This window comes from Bombyx mandarina, chromosome 22, assembly GCF_030267445.1.
Source record: "Bombyx mandarina strain Sakado chromosome 22, ASM3026744v2".
Lineage (NCBI taxonomy): Eukaryota > Metazoa > Arthropoda > Insecta > Lepidoptera > Bombycidae > Bombyx > Bombyx mandarina.
The window spans coordinates 14395329-14414888 of NC_143228.1; the positions used below are offsets into that span (position 1 = coordinate 14395329).

The 19560-nt window shown below is 41.7% G+C and overlaps 2 protein-coding genes across 2 annotated transcripts; one reads left to right on the forward strand and one right to left on the reverse strand.

The window, feature by feature from the left end:
* Nucleotides 1–1489: 1489 nt before the first annotated feature.
* Nucleotides 1490–6731, reverse strand: LOC114240103 (LINE-1 retrotransposable element ORF2 protein). The gene is given in 8 exon segments (XM_089737061.1): nucleotides 1490–1534; nucleotides 2893–3110; nucleotides 3381–3455; nucleotides 3458–3607; nucleotides 3610–3987; nucleotides 3990–4091; nucleotides 4094–4595; nucleotides 6642–6731. Coding segments are annotated over 8 exon segments (1560 nt in total).
* Nucleotides 6053–17812, forward strand: LOC114240073 (very long chain fatty acid elongase 4). Its single transcript, XM_028170507.2, has 6 exons — nucleotides 6053–6126; nucleotides 6785–6844; nucleotides 11453–11643; nucleotides 12345–12419; nucleotides 14515–14814; nucleotides 15614–17812. Exons 2-6 carry the CDS (start codon nucleotides 6787–6789, stop codon nucleotides 15827–15829), a joined length of 840 nt encoding a protein of 279 aa, XP_028026308.2. The 5' UTR covers nucleotides 6053–6126; nucleotides 6785–6786; the 3' UTR covers nucleotides 15830–17812.
* Nucleotides 17813–19560: the final 1748 nt, after the last annotated feature.

A 19560-nucleotide genomic window follows, 5' to 3' on the forward strand; every position in this document is an offset into this window, starting at 1 on the left:
TAGTGAGAAACCTCTATAAGCGAGAATGAGATTGTGCTCCCTTGAACTCTCGCTTATACAGGTTTGACTGTATATTATAACCATATATTCGAAGTCGTGGATAATTTCTGTTTTTGCCTATTACTGCCGTGAAGCAGTAATGCGTTTCGGTTTGAAGGGTGGGGCAGCCGTTGTAACTATACTGAAACCTTAGAACTTATACCTCAAGGTAGGTGGCGACATTTACGCTGTGGATGTCTATGGGCTGCGGTAGCAACTTAACACCAGGTGGGCCGTGAGCTCGTTCGCCCACCAAAGCCCTTCAAACCGGAACATATCGTTGTTTTGCATCACCTTTTTTTTATTGCTTAGATGGTGGACGAGCTCACAGCCCACCTGGTGTTAAGTGGTTACTGGAGCCCATAGACATCTACAACGTAAATACGCCACTAACCTTGAGATATAAGTTCTAAAATACCAGTAACTATTGCCGACTAATAGCACACTGTAGTACACTGATAAAATAGTCCGCAGGAATTGCGGCCCATTCTCCTGTCAATCTCTTAGACACAATTTACGCCATTAAGCAAAGTGTCTGTCAATCTCTTAGACACAATTTACGCCATTAAAACAAAGTGTCTGTCAATCTCTTAGACACAATTTACGCTATTAAGCAAAGTGTATGTCAATCTCTTAGGCACAATTTACGCCATTAAACAAAGTGTCTGTCAATCTCTTAGACACAATTTACGCCATTATACAAAGTGTCTGTCAATCACTTAGACACAATATACGCCATGAAACAAAGTGTCTGTCAATCTCTTAGACACAATTTACGCCATTAAACAAAGTGTCTGACTATCTCTTAGACACAATTTACGCCATTAAACAAAGTGTCTGTCAATCTCTTAGACATATTTTACGCCACAATTCGGCTAAAACGAAGCATGCCAAGTATGATGCTCTGAAATCTACATACCTGTTTGTTCCAGTAGCAGTGGAAACGGCGGGTGTGTGGAGTTCGGAGGCCAAAAAGTTTATTGCCGCAATTGGCCACCGCTTCAGAGGGCAAGGCCACGATCCTCGGTCTGGGTCGTACCTGGTTAAGAGATTATCCATTGCCATACAGCGTGGCAATGCTGCTAGCGTAATGGGTACTTTCGGGCCGGGTGCGATCCAGAGTGGCTTGTTTGACTAGCCGATGCCTACGTGCGCATGGCTGTTAATGTGGACCTATAATAATATGTTACTTATGACGACGCTTGTAGCTGAAAGTAAGTATTGTACTTTTTGACGAAGCATGTTGCTGATAGCTCTATTTCTGTAATCTGACGAAGCGTGTTGCGGATAATAACATGTAATTTACGCCATTAAAACAAAATGTTTGGGGATGCTACAACCGCTGAATTGTTTTTGTTACTTCAACAGTAATTCTTTAACCAAGCCCATTAAAATATCATTAAGACTTCATAGTTTTGTTATGATGGGGCGCAGCGACTTGCCCCTTTTTTTAGGTCAATAACATGAGCAGCAGATCAACAGCAACAGCAGAATTCTAGCGGCAAATATAGGGCGCTGTACAACTCCATACAAATTTGAGTTAACCTTTACACGGAAGTTAAACTTCTTTTTCTCCACCTTATCCCACTAGGTGGGGTCGGCACAGCTAATTTTTCTCTTCCATTCTCTTCTATCAGCCGTCATCTCGACACTCACTCCTCGCTCTCTCATATCGTCATTCACACACTCCATTCATTTCTTCTTCGGTCGACCTCTTCCCTCTCTACCTTACACGGAGGTTAAATGAGAAGTTAAAAATCAATCAAACGTTATTTTTACGAGGATCATGAAATAATAAAAGAACACTTTTCAACGGTTTATTTCAACATGGCAGCTATTGCTATGATACGTAACTAATACGTAAATACGAAAAACATGTTTTTAAAATTAATATAATAATAAACGAAACATACAAAAAATCCTCATTGTATTATTTACTTTTTGTTACAAAAAGGAATCGTAAGTACACTGGAAGACAATAGGTGATTAAGAATATAATAATGCTGAGCTACTTCATGTTTGACGGCTACAGATGTTAACTGTTAGAAGAAAATTATAATCATTATATAATATAACTCGATAATTTTAATATACCTAACTCGTATGGAATTTAGTAAGGACAACAAAAGACAATAAAGACTAAAGCTTTTTTTCGGATATTGCCTGCCGCTCGGTTCTACTCTGTTTTTATGTTTGAGAATTTACTGGTGGCCTGGAGGCCTTGCAGTTTTACCAGGACAGGTGGGCGAGCAAAGGCTCAGCCAGTAGGTGTGGGATTTGCTAACAGCTACTCGGGCGTCTCTAAAGGAGCCCTGTGGGACTCTAGCCGTGAGCGGTCGCGATGAGGACCGGGTTCCCTCGAATCGATATCGAAAAGAGCGGTTCGACAAGAAATCCCGTATGATGAGCACGAGACTGTCCAGCACGCCCATGCTGAAAAGTTTGAAAATCAAACCGTTGTGCCAGCCTTTATCGAACGCTTTTGCGACGTCGAAGAAAAGGGCCCCCGTGTATAACGGTTTAGGTCGGTTAAGCCCTACGAGAATGTGCTCCGTGAGGGGTGCACCTGTTGTACGTATGAGTGATTTGTGCGGAATCCAAATTGTTCATCGATAAGAATGCCCTTGAATGAGACGAAGTCTCTGAGGCGCTTGTAGAGCAGACGCTCATACAGCTTGCCTAGAGACATAAGGAGGCTAATAGGGCGGTAGCTCGTCGGATGATTTTTGGGTTTACCGGGTTTATGTTTGCCCATAAGGTCTGCTTCTTTCCACACGGCATAGCATTCGTCATAGCGGCATTGAAAATAGATGCCAACATCACGATGAGTTGAGCGGGTAGAAGTTTAATAACGTGGTTATAAATACCGTCTGAACCGGGAGCCTTGCGAGGACGTAGGTCTTTGATTAGATCCATAACTTCCATCGGGATGACGGGTAGTAACGCGTCCGAGGGTGGCAAGGAGGCTCTGCGTTCGACCTCTCGGTGTCTTAATTCCAAATGAACAGGATCCACAGATTGAGTGCTGGGCGTGCACTGGGTCTGCAATGTATCAAAGGCCGCGAGTTGGCCTGAGGGGCCTCCGAGATGGGGCATATTTACTACCGTATCCGAGTTGAGAGTAAGAGCTAAGCGGTAGTAAGATGCGAGTCCTTCTAAGAAATGAGACCTTCTGGCATGTCGGACTTCGGCAATGCGAGACTTTACGTCGTGTTGTAGGGCACGCATTCGAATACGATTTTCCTCGGTAGGATACCTATCGTAGGCGCGGATTGAGGCGTTCTTGGCTCTAAGGATGGCTAGACTCTGTGGAATAGACGACGAAAACACTCGACATATACCTTCGAGAGAACTACCATATACGGCAATCGGTTCCGGCCAAACATGTTGGTAAAACATGATCTTAGTTTTATCAAGTTCATCCGGAGACCGATATGCTTGGAAGAGTCAGCTAGGCTGTTCAACATCTGTTGCAAATCCTGTAACGTTTCGGCCATGATGACGATGTCATCTGCAAATCTCAAGTGTTAAATGCATTCGCCGTTTATGTTTATGCCAGTCTGTTCCGGTCCAGTGTCTTAAACATGTCCTCCAATGCATTTGTGAACAAATTGAGGGATATAACATCCCCTTGTCTCACTCCTCGATGCAGAGAGATGTGTTCAGACTGCCGGTTCCGGAATAAGACGGTCATAGTTGCGGCGCTGTAAAAACATTTCAACACTTGGATGTATCACCAGTCTACTTGGCAACGCTGCAAGGATTCTAGAACTGACTAGATTTCAATAGAGTCGAAATCCTTCTCATGGTCCACGAAAGCTAAGCACAGGGGCTGATTATACTCATAGGCTTTCTGTATAATCTGCCTTATTGTGTGTATGTGGTCTATGGTACTGTATCCTCCTCGGAACCCGGCCTGCTCCGGTGGCTGGGATTCATCGAGTCTAGCGCGAGAAGGTTTGTGATGACTCTTGAAAACAGCTTGTAAATGTGGCTCAAGAGGGATATGGGGCGATAATTTCTCAACAGGGTTTTGTCACCTTTTTTAAAAACAAGACCACTACGCTCCTAGCCCACGCCTCTGGAGTTTTCCTTTTGAATAGAATCAAATTGTAGATTTTTTGGAGCTCCTTCAATACAGGTGTGCCACCTGCTTTCAGAAGCTCAGTCGTGATTCCATCCTCTGCAGGGGCTTTCCCATTCTTAAGCTGTCCAAAAGCCATCCTATTTTCGCTAAGGCTAATTTCCGGCAAGTCTTCGGTAGAGTGGCGCATCGAAGTAGCTCTTGAATCGTCATTTTCGGGATCAGTACGAGAAACATGCGAAGCATATAGCTGGCTATAAAAGTGTTCAACCTCGGACAAAATCTCAGGCTTAGAAGTAGCGACTCCTCCACCGGATATAATCAACTTCGTTAAGTGGCTCCTACCCAAAGATTGCACGAATACTTTCGACCCCAGATTTTGCTCGATCGTTTTCTCTATAGAGCGTGTATTGGAGCATCGAAGGTCGTATCGTATGAGTTTGTTAATTTTTTTTATTGAATGCACGGTATTCTGATAAAGTGACAGTTGGATTTTCACGACGCCCTCTCATAAAACCCCGAGTTTCATCCGAAAGTTTAACCTTTAAGTAAAAAAAATAAAGTAAGAAAGTAAAAAATACTGTAAAATAAAAATAAAGTAACTATTTGAAAATTTTGTACAAGTAACATTAATTAAGTAGTATTAAATAGTTGTTAATATTAAATAATGATAAGGTTTAGTAAATTAATGTACAAATAAGATTCAATCTGTTTGAAGCTAAGTTAAATTATCAATAAAAGAAAAAACCGTTACAGAGTTGTCGTTAAATTGTATTAAACAATTCTAATAAACGTTTACATGTCACCAAATAGATGGTGCGGAATTACTACATGCAATTTAATAGGCAATAAATGGCTTAAGAAAGTAAGCTATTAATTAGTTAAAAGCAAGTGTTGCGTCCACTCGCGAAGTCAACAGATTGATCACTCCATCGAGTAGATAGCGTGGTTATCAGAATTGGAGTAATAAAGTAATAATTACTTGAGTTATGTTAATATGAAGGGAAATTTATCGGTTAATAGATAATGGATATAATTATTAGACTACGTGATATACCTCGCGGTCAGTGGTATTAATAGTAGTTAATGGTTAGATGAGTATAAAAGCTATAGTTAGAAAATAAAGGGGAATAAATAAAAACCCTTATGCACCCATTGTGTTTGAAATCGTATGATTTGAAATTTCATTAATACTAGAATAATAAAATTAACAGAACGTAATGGCGTAATGGCGTAACGGCGGCAGATGTGAAACATCGTCATTATTTTGTAAAAGTAATATGCAGAGAAGAACAGATTGTGATAGGAACTAAATATGTCATAATGATAAAATAAAATATTACGAAAAAATAATTTGTTTTCAAGTAAAACACAGGTTAGGTGTACTGTAGTAAACAACACTGTATACACTACGGAGTATACACTATAGTACGTCGCCACGGCATGCGTCGCCACGCCAGAAATCGGTTTTAAGTGCGGCTATAGATGTTTCACATCAAAAATAAATAAAAATAAAAACGAAAAAGTGTGAACCAAAATCACCAAACTAAAACTAAACTACTACTAATGTAAATCTATCTGGGCAAAAACGTAGGCACAGTGCTCCTGGCTATCCTGGCTGCTACCTATAATTCGGGTATTAGACAGGGCCCCACCAACCCCGAAGGGCCGGGGAGGATCTGGGAACGGATGGCGCTAACGTCGACCGATTTTTATTCAAAATAAAAATGGTTACGCATCTACCCGGCTGATCGACACCCACCAGCAATTAACAGATGTTAAAATAAGTAAGTGTCAATACACCCATCTGGTCAATGAACCTGAATTTCGCTGCCCGGAATTCGGATCTCTCTCGACGCACTGGTGACCCGCGCCTCACGGCCTTGATCCTTCGGTCGTACCGAACCATCGTCACCAGGTGAGGTCACCAACTACATCTACAAGCTAGACGTTTAACTTAACCACAGTCGTGCGCGTTTCTATAGCTTACAGACATAATTCCAGTATGTATATTTTCTGTTTTTTTTTTGTGTTGAATTAATGAAGGTTTTCATTTATTTTGTAGCTTGTTAGTTCCTAGCTAATTATTTAGTTTAATTTGAGGTGTTTAAAGAATTGAAAGCGAAACGTTAACTTTTTGTTCTGATATTTTTATTAAGTTCACGATATGATAACATACGGACCGAGGGCTCAACTACTAATATAATAATAAAATCCTACCACCGATCTTGAGATATCAGATGGAATTAATAATGATAATATTAAATTTGAAATGATATTGATAGCAGACTAGCAATTGGTACCATTATATTTTATATATAATAGGTATATATATTTAAACGTATTTAAGAATGTATATCAGTTTCTAGTTTTCATAATACAGGGATACAATCCTGTTTTGGGGCCGGGTGACCGACCATGCGTGATTTTTTCTCGGTTATTATTATTGTTTTCTATGATAATAAACAAATAATTCATAATCACATAATTACTCCTCAACCTGTCACTAATGACGAACATTACATTTCCTGTTCGGCACTTTGATAACTGCATCGTTACGATAGCGGCAGGTTCTTAATTCAGTCAAAAATATCTCTTTGAGAAGCATAGCGGTTTTTAGGTTATTATACTTTATTAAAAAATATAACTGTTATTTTTCAGTCATGGACGGCACTATGTTCGGAACAAAATCGAATTATTGGGATTTAAATAAGAGCAAATGTGAGTATATTTTGTACATATCTATTTTGAGGTTCTTTTTTAATTTGTTCCATCGTCGGGTATCCCAGTTTTTCCTGGGAATCCACGTCAAATATTACGCGGACGATTCGCTATCCCGTTTTTGAGAACTGCCGGCTTATTGGCCGGGCTTATTCCCAATACCGAGAGTCTGACCAGTCGATGGCCCGTGGAAATCGATGGTGGACGGGCGATTTCTGTTTTAGCTTACATCATTGAAAATCAATTTTGGCTTATTCCTGGGGACAGTTTTAATTTTATTAATAATATGTAATACTTCATTGCCTAAACGTCGCAGTATTGTAATATATAAATAACTACTAATTCGATCACACACACAGCTTATCTAACTTTTGTCTATACTAATATTATAAAGAGGAAACATTTGTTTGTTTGTTTGTTTCGAATAGGCTCCGAAACTACTGGACTGATTTGAAAAATTCTTTTTCCATTAGAAGCCGACATTGTCCCTGATGAACATAGGCTACTTTTTTTTAATATTTTTTTTTTTGTTTTTGTTTTCATGTGTGTTTTAATGTTTCCGAAGCGAAGCGAGGGCGGGTCGCTAGTGTCTAATAAATATAAAATAGCCTGTATTTCCTTATCCTTAATATTTATTTCGAATGTGGTGTTTGTTTGTTAATGTTTAGTGAGCAATTGATGTTTTGATTATTGTCTAAATTTTAATAAAAGTTAGTTTTGCTATTGAATAATACCCCTCTTCGGGTGAAAGCCTCGTCCAGTCCTTTTAAGTCATCTCTGTCCGTGCTGATAGTTTGCCAGTCCATCCCTATTCATTCGGTTATATCGGCAGCCTATCGAATTTTCGGTCTCCCTACCCTTCTTTTGCCGATTGGCCCTACTTTTGTGTCTAATATAATTAAATTCGTCGCAAGGTCCCTCATTTCAACTGAACATTTAATTTTGTCTTCTACTTCACAAAACGGGGCGACTACTCTGTGGTCGGCCCCGATGAACCCACACACATCCCGACCGCCGCGCGATATCAGCCTGATGTGCTGGATGTGTGTGTGCACAAGGGGCTACGGTGCCCCGTAACGATCGAGGCACTGTACGACCTGGGTACTCCACATCTCCCTATCCTGGTGACACTGGGAATGGGGCTCACCCGGGTTGCGACCTTGCCCCTACGACGGAAGGTCGACTGGGAGCTCTTTAAGAGACGACTAGTCGACCTTCCCGTGATTCAGGACCCCAACACCCCTGATGGGGTCGACGATGCGGCAACCCGCCTTGTTGACTCCATCAGGGGAGCGATCGACCAGGCGACGACTCTTGTGCCCAGTGGCGGGCCCAGAGGGATACTCCCGGCCCATCTGAAGGCGATTATTCGCCGGAAGAGGGGCTTGAGGAGGCTCTGGGCGACAACTCGTTGTCCCAGAATAAAGCGCGAGCTTAATGAGCTGGAAGCGGAGCTGGCGACAAAGATTAGCACCTTTCGGGGCTATGCCTGGCAGGAGAGGATTGAGGAGGCCCGCGAGGACCCCTCCTCAGTATCCCTCCACCGGCTTTGTCGCCAGCTCTCAAATCGGCCTGCCCCGACTTGTCCACTCGTGGACGAGAGGGGCAACCGATGCTTCTCGGCTCAGGCCCGCGCCGATATCCTGGCCGAAATGCTGGAGCGGCAGTTCGCTCCTAATGACTCTGCACCCTCAGAGGCCGCATTCCACCAATCGGTGGAAGAGAGCGTAGCAAGCCTACTCTCCTCCCCGGTGCCACCGTTGGGAGATGGTGATCTCATCACTCCCAGCGAATTGCGCCTCATCATCAAGCGGATGAAGAGGCGCAAGGCGCCGGGCGAGGACGGTATTCCCTCCCTCGCTTTTTTCCACTTCCCTGAAACGGTCGTGTCATATATGACACGGCTGTTCAACTCCATTCTGTCCACAGGACACTTCCCGGGAATTTGGAAATTGGGCAAGGTCATCGCTTTGCCCAAACCCGGCAAGGACAGGAGAAATCCCTCCAGTTACCGTCCGATCACGCTGCTGTCGCACGTGGGCAAGTTGTTCGAGCGGCTGCTGCTGAGAAGGGTGTCGCCGCACATCCTTCTCAGACCCGAGCGATTCGGGTTTCGTAGCGGTCACTCGACAACGCTGCAATTGGTCCGCGTCATGCATCACTTGGCGGATCGGACCAACGCGCGCCAGTACACGGCCGCAGTCTTTCTCGACATCGAGAAGGCCTTCGACCGTGTCTGGCATGCGGGACTGATCCACAAGCTGTTGCAGAACACGGACCTCCAGCACGCCTACGTGCGACTGCTGGGGTCGTACCTGGAGGGAAGATCCTTCCTTGTAGCGGTCGAGGGCGCCAAGTCGTCGGTGCGCCCAGTCACGGCCGGAGTTCCGCAGGGGAGCGTCCTGGCACCATTCCTCTACGCTCTCTACACCAACGACATTCCCACGCTCGAGGGCAACCTCGAAGCGTGGGAAGCCGACGTGAAGTTGGCGCTGTTTGCCGACGACAGCGCCTACTTCGCGTCATCCAACTTCCCCTCTGCGGCCATTTCGAGGATGCAGAGGTTATTGGACTTACTGCCCCAGTGGCTGGACCGATGGAGGGTCGCGGTCAACGTGGGGAAGACCGCGGCTATTCTCTTCGGTCCGGTCCGCACAAGAGTCGTCCCGGGACAGCTCAGTTTCCGTGGCGCTAATGTCGAGTTTAGATCCAGCGTCCGGTACTTGGGGGTCGATATCGACCGGAGTTTGAGGATGACCGCCCACGCCAATAAGGCGTTGGCGGCCGCTCGCTACGAGATTCCTCCTCCGGCCGGTGTTGGCCTCCAGGTTGCCGGTCAGGACTAAGCTCGGCATTTATAAGACGTATGTCCGTTCCCGTATCACGTACGCAGCTGCGGCCTGGTATCACCTCATCCCGCAGGTCACGCGGGTGAAGTTACAGGCCCAGCAGAATCTGGCTCTTCGCACGATAGTCGGAGCAGGGCGTTACGTCAGTAATGCCGTAATCGCCCGGGATCTGGATGTGGAGTCGCTCGAGGAGTTCATCCGGAGGCTAGCTCGTAATCTTTACGAGCGGGCTGACGGTGGACCCCACGAGCATCTCCACAATTTAGCTCCCTTGCACGCTAGACCACCTGATGGTCTGGCGCTACCAAGGGAGCTACTGGAACCCCCGGCTATGGTAAGATAGTCGGCTTAATCGGAGTGATATGGGAGTGCTCATAATGAGTGCTCCCATGGGACTGAGCTGTCCACACTCGTCATTTCCCCCCACATCGTTGGGGTGCCCCCTTATGGGGACCCATTTCCCACCCCCGTTGGGTGGACCACTCCCCCTTATGGGGAGTGATAATATCGGTCCCTCCCCGCGACGGTCTTCCCCTTCTGGGGAGCCCTTAGCGGGTGAGCGCCAAACTAGTGTCGCGGCTCCCCCTCTGATTTGTAGAGGCGGGGCCGCGGCATGGGGCCGGTGGCGGGCCCCAAGGTTGCTGACTGTTGTCCCTGTATGTATATAGTAGTTTAGTTAGTTTTAGGTTAGTTGTAGTTAGTTGTAGTTAGTGAGTAAGGAAAGAAAAAAAAAAAAAAAAAAAAAAAAATTGCTGTAAGGAAGCAGAGGACAGCAGCCGGCGCCGGGGTGTTACCGCCGCGGGCATCGAGCCGTCACCAGACTGCCCATCGTATTATATATAAGTATATATAGATGTAAATTGCCGCCGAACACGCAGCGAACAGCGTACCTATCCCCAAAACCTCCCTGCATTATTTCACCCCTGCCCTATGTGGCAGGGAGCTTCGTCCCGGGCAGTGGGGTTTGCCCCGAGGCCCGTTCCGTGCCCCCGACAGGGGGTACGACGACCCCTTCTTCTTCTTCACAAAACATTAATTCTAAACAGATATCTGTGCGAACATTAAAATAAACTTATCTTCAAAGTATATCTGAAAATTATAGTCTAGAGGTCGAAAACTTAAAAACAAAAATAACAAAAGTATGGATTCGTTATGTAATTAATTTTTCAATTCGCCGAAATGAATTACGAATCCTCTCAACAAATAAATACACTTCTTAATATTTAATAAGTAAGAAATAAAAATTGAACATGTCTCTGGGTTTCCGCCTCTGCATTGGTTGCCGTCGGAGATGAACCAATTTACATCCCCTGTGATTCTATAACTCACCTCCGAGTTTCGGATGGGGTAGAACTCATCCAAAATAGGCTGGGGCCAAATAAGCGAGTTTTGTGCCGAGCGTATGTCTTCCTACCAACTTGCCCCACGGGAGATCAAACCGGCGGGTCCTCAGTAGTCGGGCTATGCGAAGCCCACCTAGATGGCACTTATAATGCTCTTAAATACCCTGCTAGGTAAAAACCAGTCGGAGAGTGAGGTCATAAGACATAAAAAAAAGAAATCTTACCTGGAAAATTAGCAAATAAAACAATTTAACTTCTTTAAACTTTGAACAGGTCAAGGTCGGCTCAGGTAATGAATATGCAAAACGATATGATGACGCCAATTTCTTCGTATAGTTATTAAGAATTTATCCATACAACTCTAAAAACATGGTTTAGATCGTGGTATATAATATCCTAATATCTCCTCTTTTCAGTTGCAGTTATTGACCAGTTACCACTGATGGGATCAGTGAGCCCTGTTCTCACGGTCTTGGCTATTTATTTAATTTTCGTTATTAAAATAGGCCCGGCATATATGAGAAAGCGAGAAGCGTACAAATTAACATTCGTACTATTAGCATACAATGCCGTACAAGTTGCTATATCCGGGTATTTGGTTGCGAGGGTAAGTTTTTATCACTAGCTTATAATGTGAAAACATACTTTAACTATTAAAAATGCTTATAACTTATTTTCTTTATTAAGTCGATCGAATCAGGTCCATGGTGAAGACACTCTAAGCAGAGCAAAGAACATAACCGAAAGTTTCCATCAAACCTTTTTTATTATCTCAAGCTCATAGACGCCAGCAGTTCCAAGGGTCCAACTTACCACTGAGTAAGGACATGTCTTAGAACTCAGGGAAAACTGGGGATGGAAGACTTTTTTTTTATTGGTTTGATGGGTGGGCGAGCCCACATCCCACCTGGCGTTAAGTGGTTACTTGGGCCCATAGACATCTACAACCTAAATGCGCCAATCCACCTTAAGATATAAGTTCTAAGGTCTCAGTATAGTTAAAATGGTTGCCCCGCCCTTCAAACCGAAACGCATTACTGCTTCACGGCAGAAATAGTCAGGGCGGTGGTACCTACCCGTGCGGACTCACAGTAGGTTCTACCACCAGTAAATGTGGATGAACGCTGGCTCGATGGCGAGCAGTGGGATCAATTACTGGTAGCGTGGCTTGCTATGGATCAACAGGAGACGGAACTTAAGTCTCCAGTAATCCGATTCGAATTTATGTTCACCTACAAAATTTTGATCTAAAGACGTTTGTAATAAGTAACAAAAAAATTGCCCTTAAATGTATTTTTCACGTTTCAGTTCTTTCTAGATTTACGAAGGATGGGTTTGGTTCCGAGTAAATGTTATTTAAATGAAGAAAATTCGAGAAATCAGGTACGATAATAATATGCATTTTTTTTTATCTTCGAACAAAAAATAAACTATTGTTATTATATTTTCTATTGATTTTGGGATATCTCGTGCTGAAAATAACAGGTATTGAAATATATAATGGCTTTAGACTAATAATTGCCGTCGTGGAATAAAGCATAAGACGCCCGGTGCATTCGTATCGAGCGATGCGAATGTGCCGGTGTTAGAATCCCGCAGGCAGGTACCAATTTTTATAATGAAACACGTGCTTAACACATGTACACTAATTACTACCACCAAGAATGAATAAAATAATGAATAAAAATCAAATCCGCGACAATTATAATTTGCGTTATAACTGGTGGTAAGGACCCCGCACGAGTAGACACCACCACCCTGCCTATTTCTGCCATGAAGCGGTAATGCGTTTCGGTTCGAAGAGCGGAGTAGCCGTTGTACTGTAAAACTGAGACTTCTCAGGTGGGTGGCGGCATTAATGCGGTTCATGTTTATGGGCTCCGCTGACCATTTAACACAAGGCGCACAAGGAAATCGTCCATTGATCTCAACAATTTAAAAAAATATTTAGTACGATTGACAGTAAAACTGAAATCAGTAGAAGTGAGTTAGGGCATTCACTAGTTCCCACGTGAACAAAATGTTGACTCGAGGCTTAGGGGCTTCATGTTGCGGGCTTAATAATGGATTTTGGTAATGACTTATACTGGTTCCACAGGCTAGTTCTTTTTCGACCTCAAAACGAACAAGCTAGTTCGCTTAAAACTCCACGTTTACAAGTTTACAATCACTCACTCGTTCAAATTAATTTTATGCATTACATTTTCCTTTTGTTTTCGTAGTTTTTCTAGTAAATGTCAGAAAGGTCTGTTTCCGAAATTTTTTTTGTTGAACTCGTCAACATATACTAAACAAATAATACATTTAAATGAAAATCCATTAACAAACATAGGAATGAAAGGTATTGAATATAATTTTATAGCTATTTATTTACACATAATATTTTCTTAGATTTTATAGTTTAATATCAACTTTGTTATTGTCACTCTGTAGTTTGTGACATTTCGGATTTCTAAAATGTTTTTGTTGGATTAGAATTCTGTGCTATACTTATTCTTTAAATTGTATTACATATTTATTTGAACTTATTTGCTCCCAGGGGAAATTGAAAGTTTGTTGTGACTTAGCAATTTGTTTGAATACAGGTTTCAATTTGTTTTATTTTTTTATTTAAAGTCATAAATTGCAAGTTAAGTCTTAACTCGAATTCTCTTTGTATCGTTTACAACAACATCGTACTATTTAGGAATACATTTTGTTACATAGGAATGCAAAACATAATAATAAACATTGCTCATGTGACAATTATCTACTAAACGATTTGAAGTAACTTGGGTTCTTGGAAACAAGATCTCACAGTTTATTGACAACATTACTATTTTTATTTGTTTATTTAGTACACAATTCTCACAATTTAACAGTTATACCAAAACATTTGTAAGAAATTAATTACAATTATTATATTACCCATCTGTGCCATTATTATTATAAATGTATTATTATTATATTAATAATAAATACGCAGAATAAACCTTTGAGAAAATTTTACCTCGTGTCTCATGGCGGGTGCTGTCTTTCACATTATGGTGTCTACGGACAACGGTTTTTATTTAACAATAAACGGGCTGTAAGCTCTTTATAAATAAAAATTGTACCGGAGAACAACTTAAAACTCTATTTATAACTTAGACCACTTAAAACACTCAACAAACACTTTAAAACTCTCAATTCGCTTCTTCCGCTTCGCTTCAGGTGATCCGTTCGCTGTTTCTCTTCGAGTAGTTCCGATTACTGACTGACTGCATGCAATCTCTGTAACGCTTTTATAGTCGAGACGAAATCCCTAGGATCGTCGAGAATATTCCACACAATTCCAGTATTGTGTTTCCGCTATCTGACAATAGATGGCGTTGTACATCTCGAGCGTTCTAGATGCTACTATATCCTTTGATTTTCGTTCGACTATTCGGCGATAGATGGCGTTACTCTTACCGGGGTAACAGTTTGTGAAGTTCCTCAATTCAAATTCTACTTTCAGATCATATTCGGAACATATCTGTATCTAACAGCCAAATTCTCTGAGCTACTGGACACGGTTTTCTTCGTTTTGCGAAAGAAATATAGCCAGATCACGTTCTTGCATTTGTATCATCACACCGTGATGGTTATCGCGACATGGGCAATGCTGAAGTACTGGCCATCACACACGCTCATCTACATCGGCTTCATAAATTCTTTAGTACATGTCTTCATGTATTCATACTATGGCCTGGCAGCGCTCGGTCCGGGCGTAGCAAAATATTTGACGTGGAAGAAATATATGACTAAATTTCAAATAGTGAGTATTTTCGAGTTCAATCAAGTATTTTGTTTTTGCTTACATTAGATTTATTTGTTTAAATATATGCACAAAAGTATAGTGGCGGACTTAAGGCCTAAAACAATCTCTCCAGTCAACGAACTTACACTTAAGAATGGTATTTGTGTATGTATTTGTCTATACTAAAATTATCTATACTTAATATTATAAAGAGGAAAGATTTGTTTGTTTGTTTGTATTGAATAGGCTCCGCAGCTACTGAACCGATTAAACAAATTCTTTCACTGTTGGAAAGCTACGGTATCCCCGGGTGACATAGGCTATTTTTATTATATTTAAAAAAAAAATAGGGATCCTTACTGAAACTCCAATAATGTAACCCAATGTGCAAAAAATTACCTAAAATTCTTTACCTCGCGTGCGCTATTTCCCAAGCGAAGCCGGGGCGGGCCGCTAGTAATTTAATATAATGTTCAATGCGGCTATCATTATTTACGCTGCAATGCCTTTAGTTGACTGGTAGAGAATGCCTTAGGCATTAAGACCGCCAATGTAAGTGTTTACATGAAGTGTAATCACTACATCGTATAAAACAAAATCGCTTTCTTTGTCCCTATATCCCTATGAATGCTTCAATCTTTGAAACTACGCAACCGATTTTGATGCAGTTTTTTTTAATAGCTAGAGCTATTGAAGAGGCAGATTTATATGTATAATAACATCCATTAAATAGTGGAGAAATCAATAATAAATTACAGTTTCCGAAGCGAAGAGAGGGCGGGTCGCCAGTAAATAAATATCTTTACAACAATTACAGATACAATTCATCTCAATAATGCTTCAATACGTGGCTGCTGTCAAGATATCGGAGTGTCCACCATCAAAAGGCGTTGCTCTCTTTGTCTCTTGCAACACGGCATTCATCCTGCTGCTTTTCCTCAATTTCTACTTGAAAAGTTACAGTGCAAATAAGACAAAGAAGGCTGCAGAAGAAGTCGTTAATAATGCTTGCTTCGTCGAAAAATACGATTAAGATACAAAGTTATTAGAATTGGCGATACAAGTTTTTTTTTAAATGTTTCACGGACAAAATCTGTAGATTATAGATTAAAAAGGGTTATAATAAATATAAAAAAGTGTAGTGTAATATTTTTGTTTAGTTTACGAGACAAAACTGTACAATTTTTCGATTGCTTTCATACTGAGTTATCGGAGCTTTATAATCTCTTCCTAACAAGGTTTTCAATAAGTAATAATAATAATGAACCAAAGACCAGGTTAGGTCAGGTCAGATCAGGCCAGACTAGGTCATCTGGCCCAACACTAGGATACCCTATGATATTAGATATATAATATTAGTTAGTATGATATAGTATAGTAAATACCTAGTCTAGCCATAAATACTAAGACAAAGAAAAATAAAAATAAAAAAATCTATTGCAAATAACATTTATTACTTTTACAGTGTGTTAGTTTAATACATAAATATAAAACAATTTAAAGTATAAAAAGCTTATTCGAAGTGGTCTCCATTGGGTGCAATAGTCCTTTAAACGTTGAGGCCAGTTATTAATAGAAGCACGCACTCTTTCCATGGGAAAATTTTTCACTGCCAATCGTACGGATTGTTTTAGGGACTCCGAATTATTATGGCGTTTAGAGCAAGCCATACTCTCTAAAATTGACCATAAATCATAATCGAGCGGATTAAGATCGGGACTAGACGACGGCCAGTCTTCAGCTCTGATGAAGTCCGAAACGTTCGTTTCCAACCAAGACTGCGTAGACCGAGCTTTATGACCTGGCGCCGAGTCTTGCTGGAAGGACCATTCTTGATTATTGAGCATGGTGTTGTTGAGGGGCTTCACTACCTTTTCAATAATGGTATCTTGATACACTTGGGCCGATGTTTTGATACCTTTTTCACAAAAGTATGGCTCAGTCACTCCTTCATAGCTAATACCCCACCAAACCATCACTGAAGTCGGATAGTGCCCACGTTGCACTCTGTCGACTAATTGGGAAGCTTCCTTAGAGCTTTGAGCATAAATACGGTCATTTTGTTTGTTAAAATGTTGTTCAATTGTAAAAAATTTCTCATCCGTAAACAAAATTTTTCATGACCTCCCTTTGCGTAACGCTTCAGTAGCTGTTTCGATTTTACCACCCTATTCTCTTTTAAATTATCAGTTAAGAAATGACCAGTACGTCTCTTATAGGCTGCAAGTCCTAAGTCATCTTTTAAAATACGCGACATGGTTCTAAGTGCTATCTTCATCTCCCGAGATAAAATCTTTTGCTTTCGGACAGGATTTCTTCGAATTCTCTCCCTTACTGCTTTGACCACCTTTTTCGTAAGAACACTACGTGGACGGCCAGATCTTTTTCTGTCCCAAACAAAGGAGGTCTCATTGCACCTATTAATAGCCCGGTACACAAACATTTTACTGATACCAAGCGTACGGAGAGTTTTGAAAATTGCATTTGGCTCCATACCTACTTTGTGTAATGCAATCACAGTGATTCGGTTCTCTTTATCACCCCACTCCATTTTAATATCGCAAAATATGGTACAATGTATTGGCGCCAAAATGAGAAAACTCAATGAGCAATCATATAAAAATGACAGATTTCAAATTCAAATGTAATATTTTGTTTAGTTTTAATTGTAACAGTATTTATGTCCAGACTAAGTATATACATATTAAAGGCCAAGACAAAGAGCAAACAAACATGTTTATCATATTGATGATTGCCCAATGTGGAAACGAACCCACGACCCTTGGCCCAGCAGTCTGGAGCACCAGCTTACTACACCACCGATATAGTCAAGTGTTATTCAGGACTATCCTGTTTAACTTTATTATAAATAATATTAGTAGAATTACATAGTAATAGACCGTATTCTTTTAAGTTGTGCTTATAAATCTTCAATAATTTATTATGAATAACATTAATTGGCTTTTATAAGGGGTAAATTAAGATTAATAAAATATACGATGACAAAATAAAAAAATATGTAATTGGTGTTTTTTTTTTACTAACAACCTTTTTTTGGACATAGAGGGATTACAAATACATATTGAAGTTGCTAGACAAATTTACTTCTCTATCACCCGTCTATAGAAATACAACCTTATAACGAATTATTAAAATAATACCAGTTTAAGGTGTATTTTATAATTAAGTATAACGATGTAAAAATATATTTCATTGGTGCTATATCGACTGACAGCTTTCTGAAAAACTATGTGGTTGCCCGGCGACGTCTCTGCCGCTCCGCCCGCATGCATTCCCCTTCAAGACCGACTAGTAGAGTAAATAGGGATGTGTGATGTGTGCGTTATACACTCCCCCTTTTGATCAGGTGAGGACCTATCACCTGGTCAAACAACACAAATAACGCGGACTGACATCTAAGCAATAACTTTACGCGGGCGACCTCTACCACGTTTAGGTACGACCGGCTCAGGACATTCAACATAAGTCTTAAGATATTGAGTTACAAACCGTCTCATACCAGGGAAATAGAACCTTTGCGAGATACGGTGCAATGTTCTATCGATACCACTATGACCGGCAGTAGGCGAGTCATGGCACTCGAACATGACTTTACTCCGCAGACTTTCTGGTATGACGAGTTGAGGCTCTTCGGAATCAGTATCAGGCACATACCTATAGAAAACCGCTTGATTCAAAAGATAACCTCTTTCAGTCCAGCGATTAACAGCAAGTTCATCCTTACCTTCGAGGTCCTGGATAATCTTGGCAACCTCTGCATCAGCCAACTGAGCTTCCCGGGTCGAAGTCGCATCCGAGTGTGGTACGTCTATGACAACCGGGCAAATGTCGCATGCCGGTGTTCCCCCATCACTGGTCGCGGGTCGACTAAGAGTATCGGCTAATACATTGGCCTTACCTGGGGTATACTCGATACGCAGATCAAAAGCCTGCAGCTTCATTGCCCAGCGAACCAACCTACCGCTTGGTGACTTCAAGGAAAACAGCCACTTCAGAGGTTGGTGGTCAGTCATCACACGGACTGGATGACCATCAATGTAACCACGGAATCGCTCGACAGCCCAAACTACCGCGAGAGCCTCTCTCTCAGTAGTAGAATAATTTTGTTCGGCTGTGGTAAGCAAACGACTAGCATACTCTATTGGATGTTCATCATGGGACGACTCCCCCTGCAGTAGAGCAGCACCCAAAGCATAGTTACTAGAGTCTGTCCTCAGTAAAAACGGCTTAGTGTAATCCGCTTGTACTAAAATAGGAGATGTGGTCAACAACTTCTTAAGAGATTCAAACGCCTTACTTTGCTCCAAACTCCATTCCCAAACATACGATTTCTTAGTCAAGCGTGTGAGTGGTTCAGCTACCTTTGCAAAGTCCGGTATAAATTTGCGAAACCAGGAACACGTTTGAAGAAAAGTGCGTAAGTGCTGAAGACACTTAGGCTCCTTCATATCTAATACCGCGCGTACCTTGCCTTCATCCGGAGATATACCCTCCTGAGAGATCACGTGACCCAAATACTTGACCTTTTCTCTAGCAAAGACGCACTTGTCTCGATTAGCTCGAAGCTTAAACAAGCGGAGACGGTCGAATACTGCACGAAGATCTGAAAGGTGGCGTTGGTATGAATCTGAGATTACCAATATATCATCAAAATAGGCTAATACGGTAACGTCCTTAAGCGAGGATCCCGATCGAAATCTATCTATAAGTCTCTGGAACGTAGCTGGCGCATTCTTTAGTCCA

Coding starts and splice junctions, on each gene's coding strand:
- LOC114240073 (XM_028170507.2), top strand. CDS start 6,787: ATGGACGGCACTATGTTCGGAACAAAATCGAATTATTGGGATTTAAAT. Junction 6,845..11,452: donor GGATTTAAATAAGAGCAAAT/GTGAGTATATTT, acceptor TCCTCTTTTCAG/TTGCAGTTATTGACCAGTTA. Junction 12,420..14,514: donor AAGAAAATTCGAGAAATCAG/GTACGATAATAA, acceptor TTCTACTTTCAG/ATCATATTCGGAACATATCT.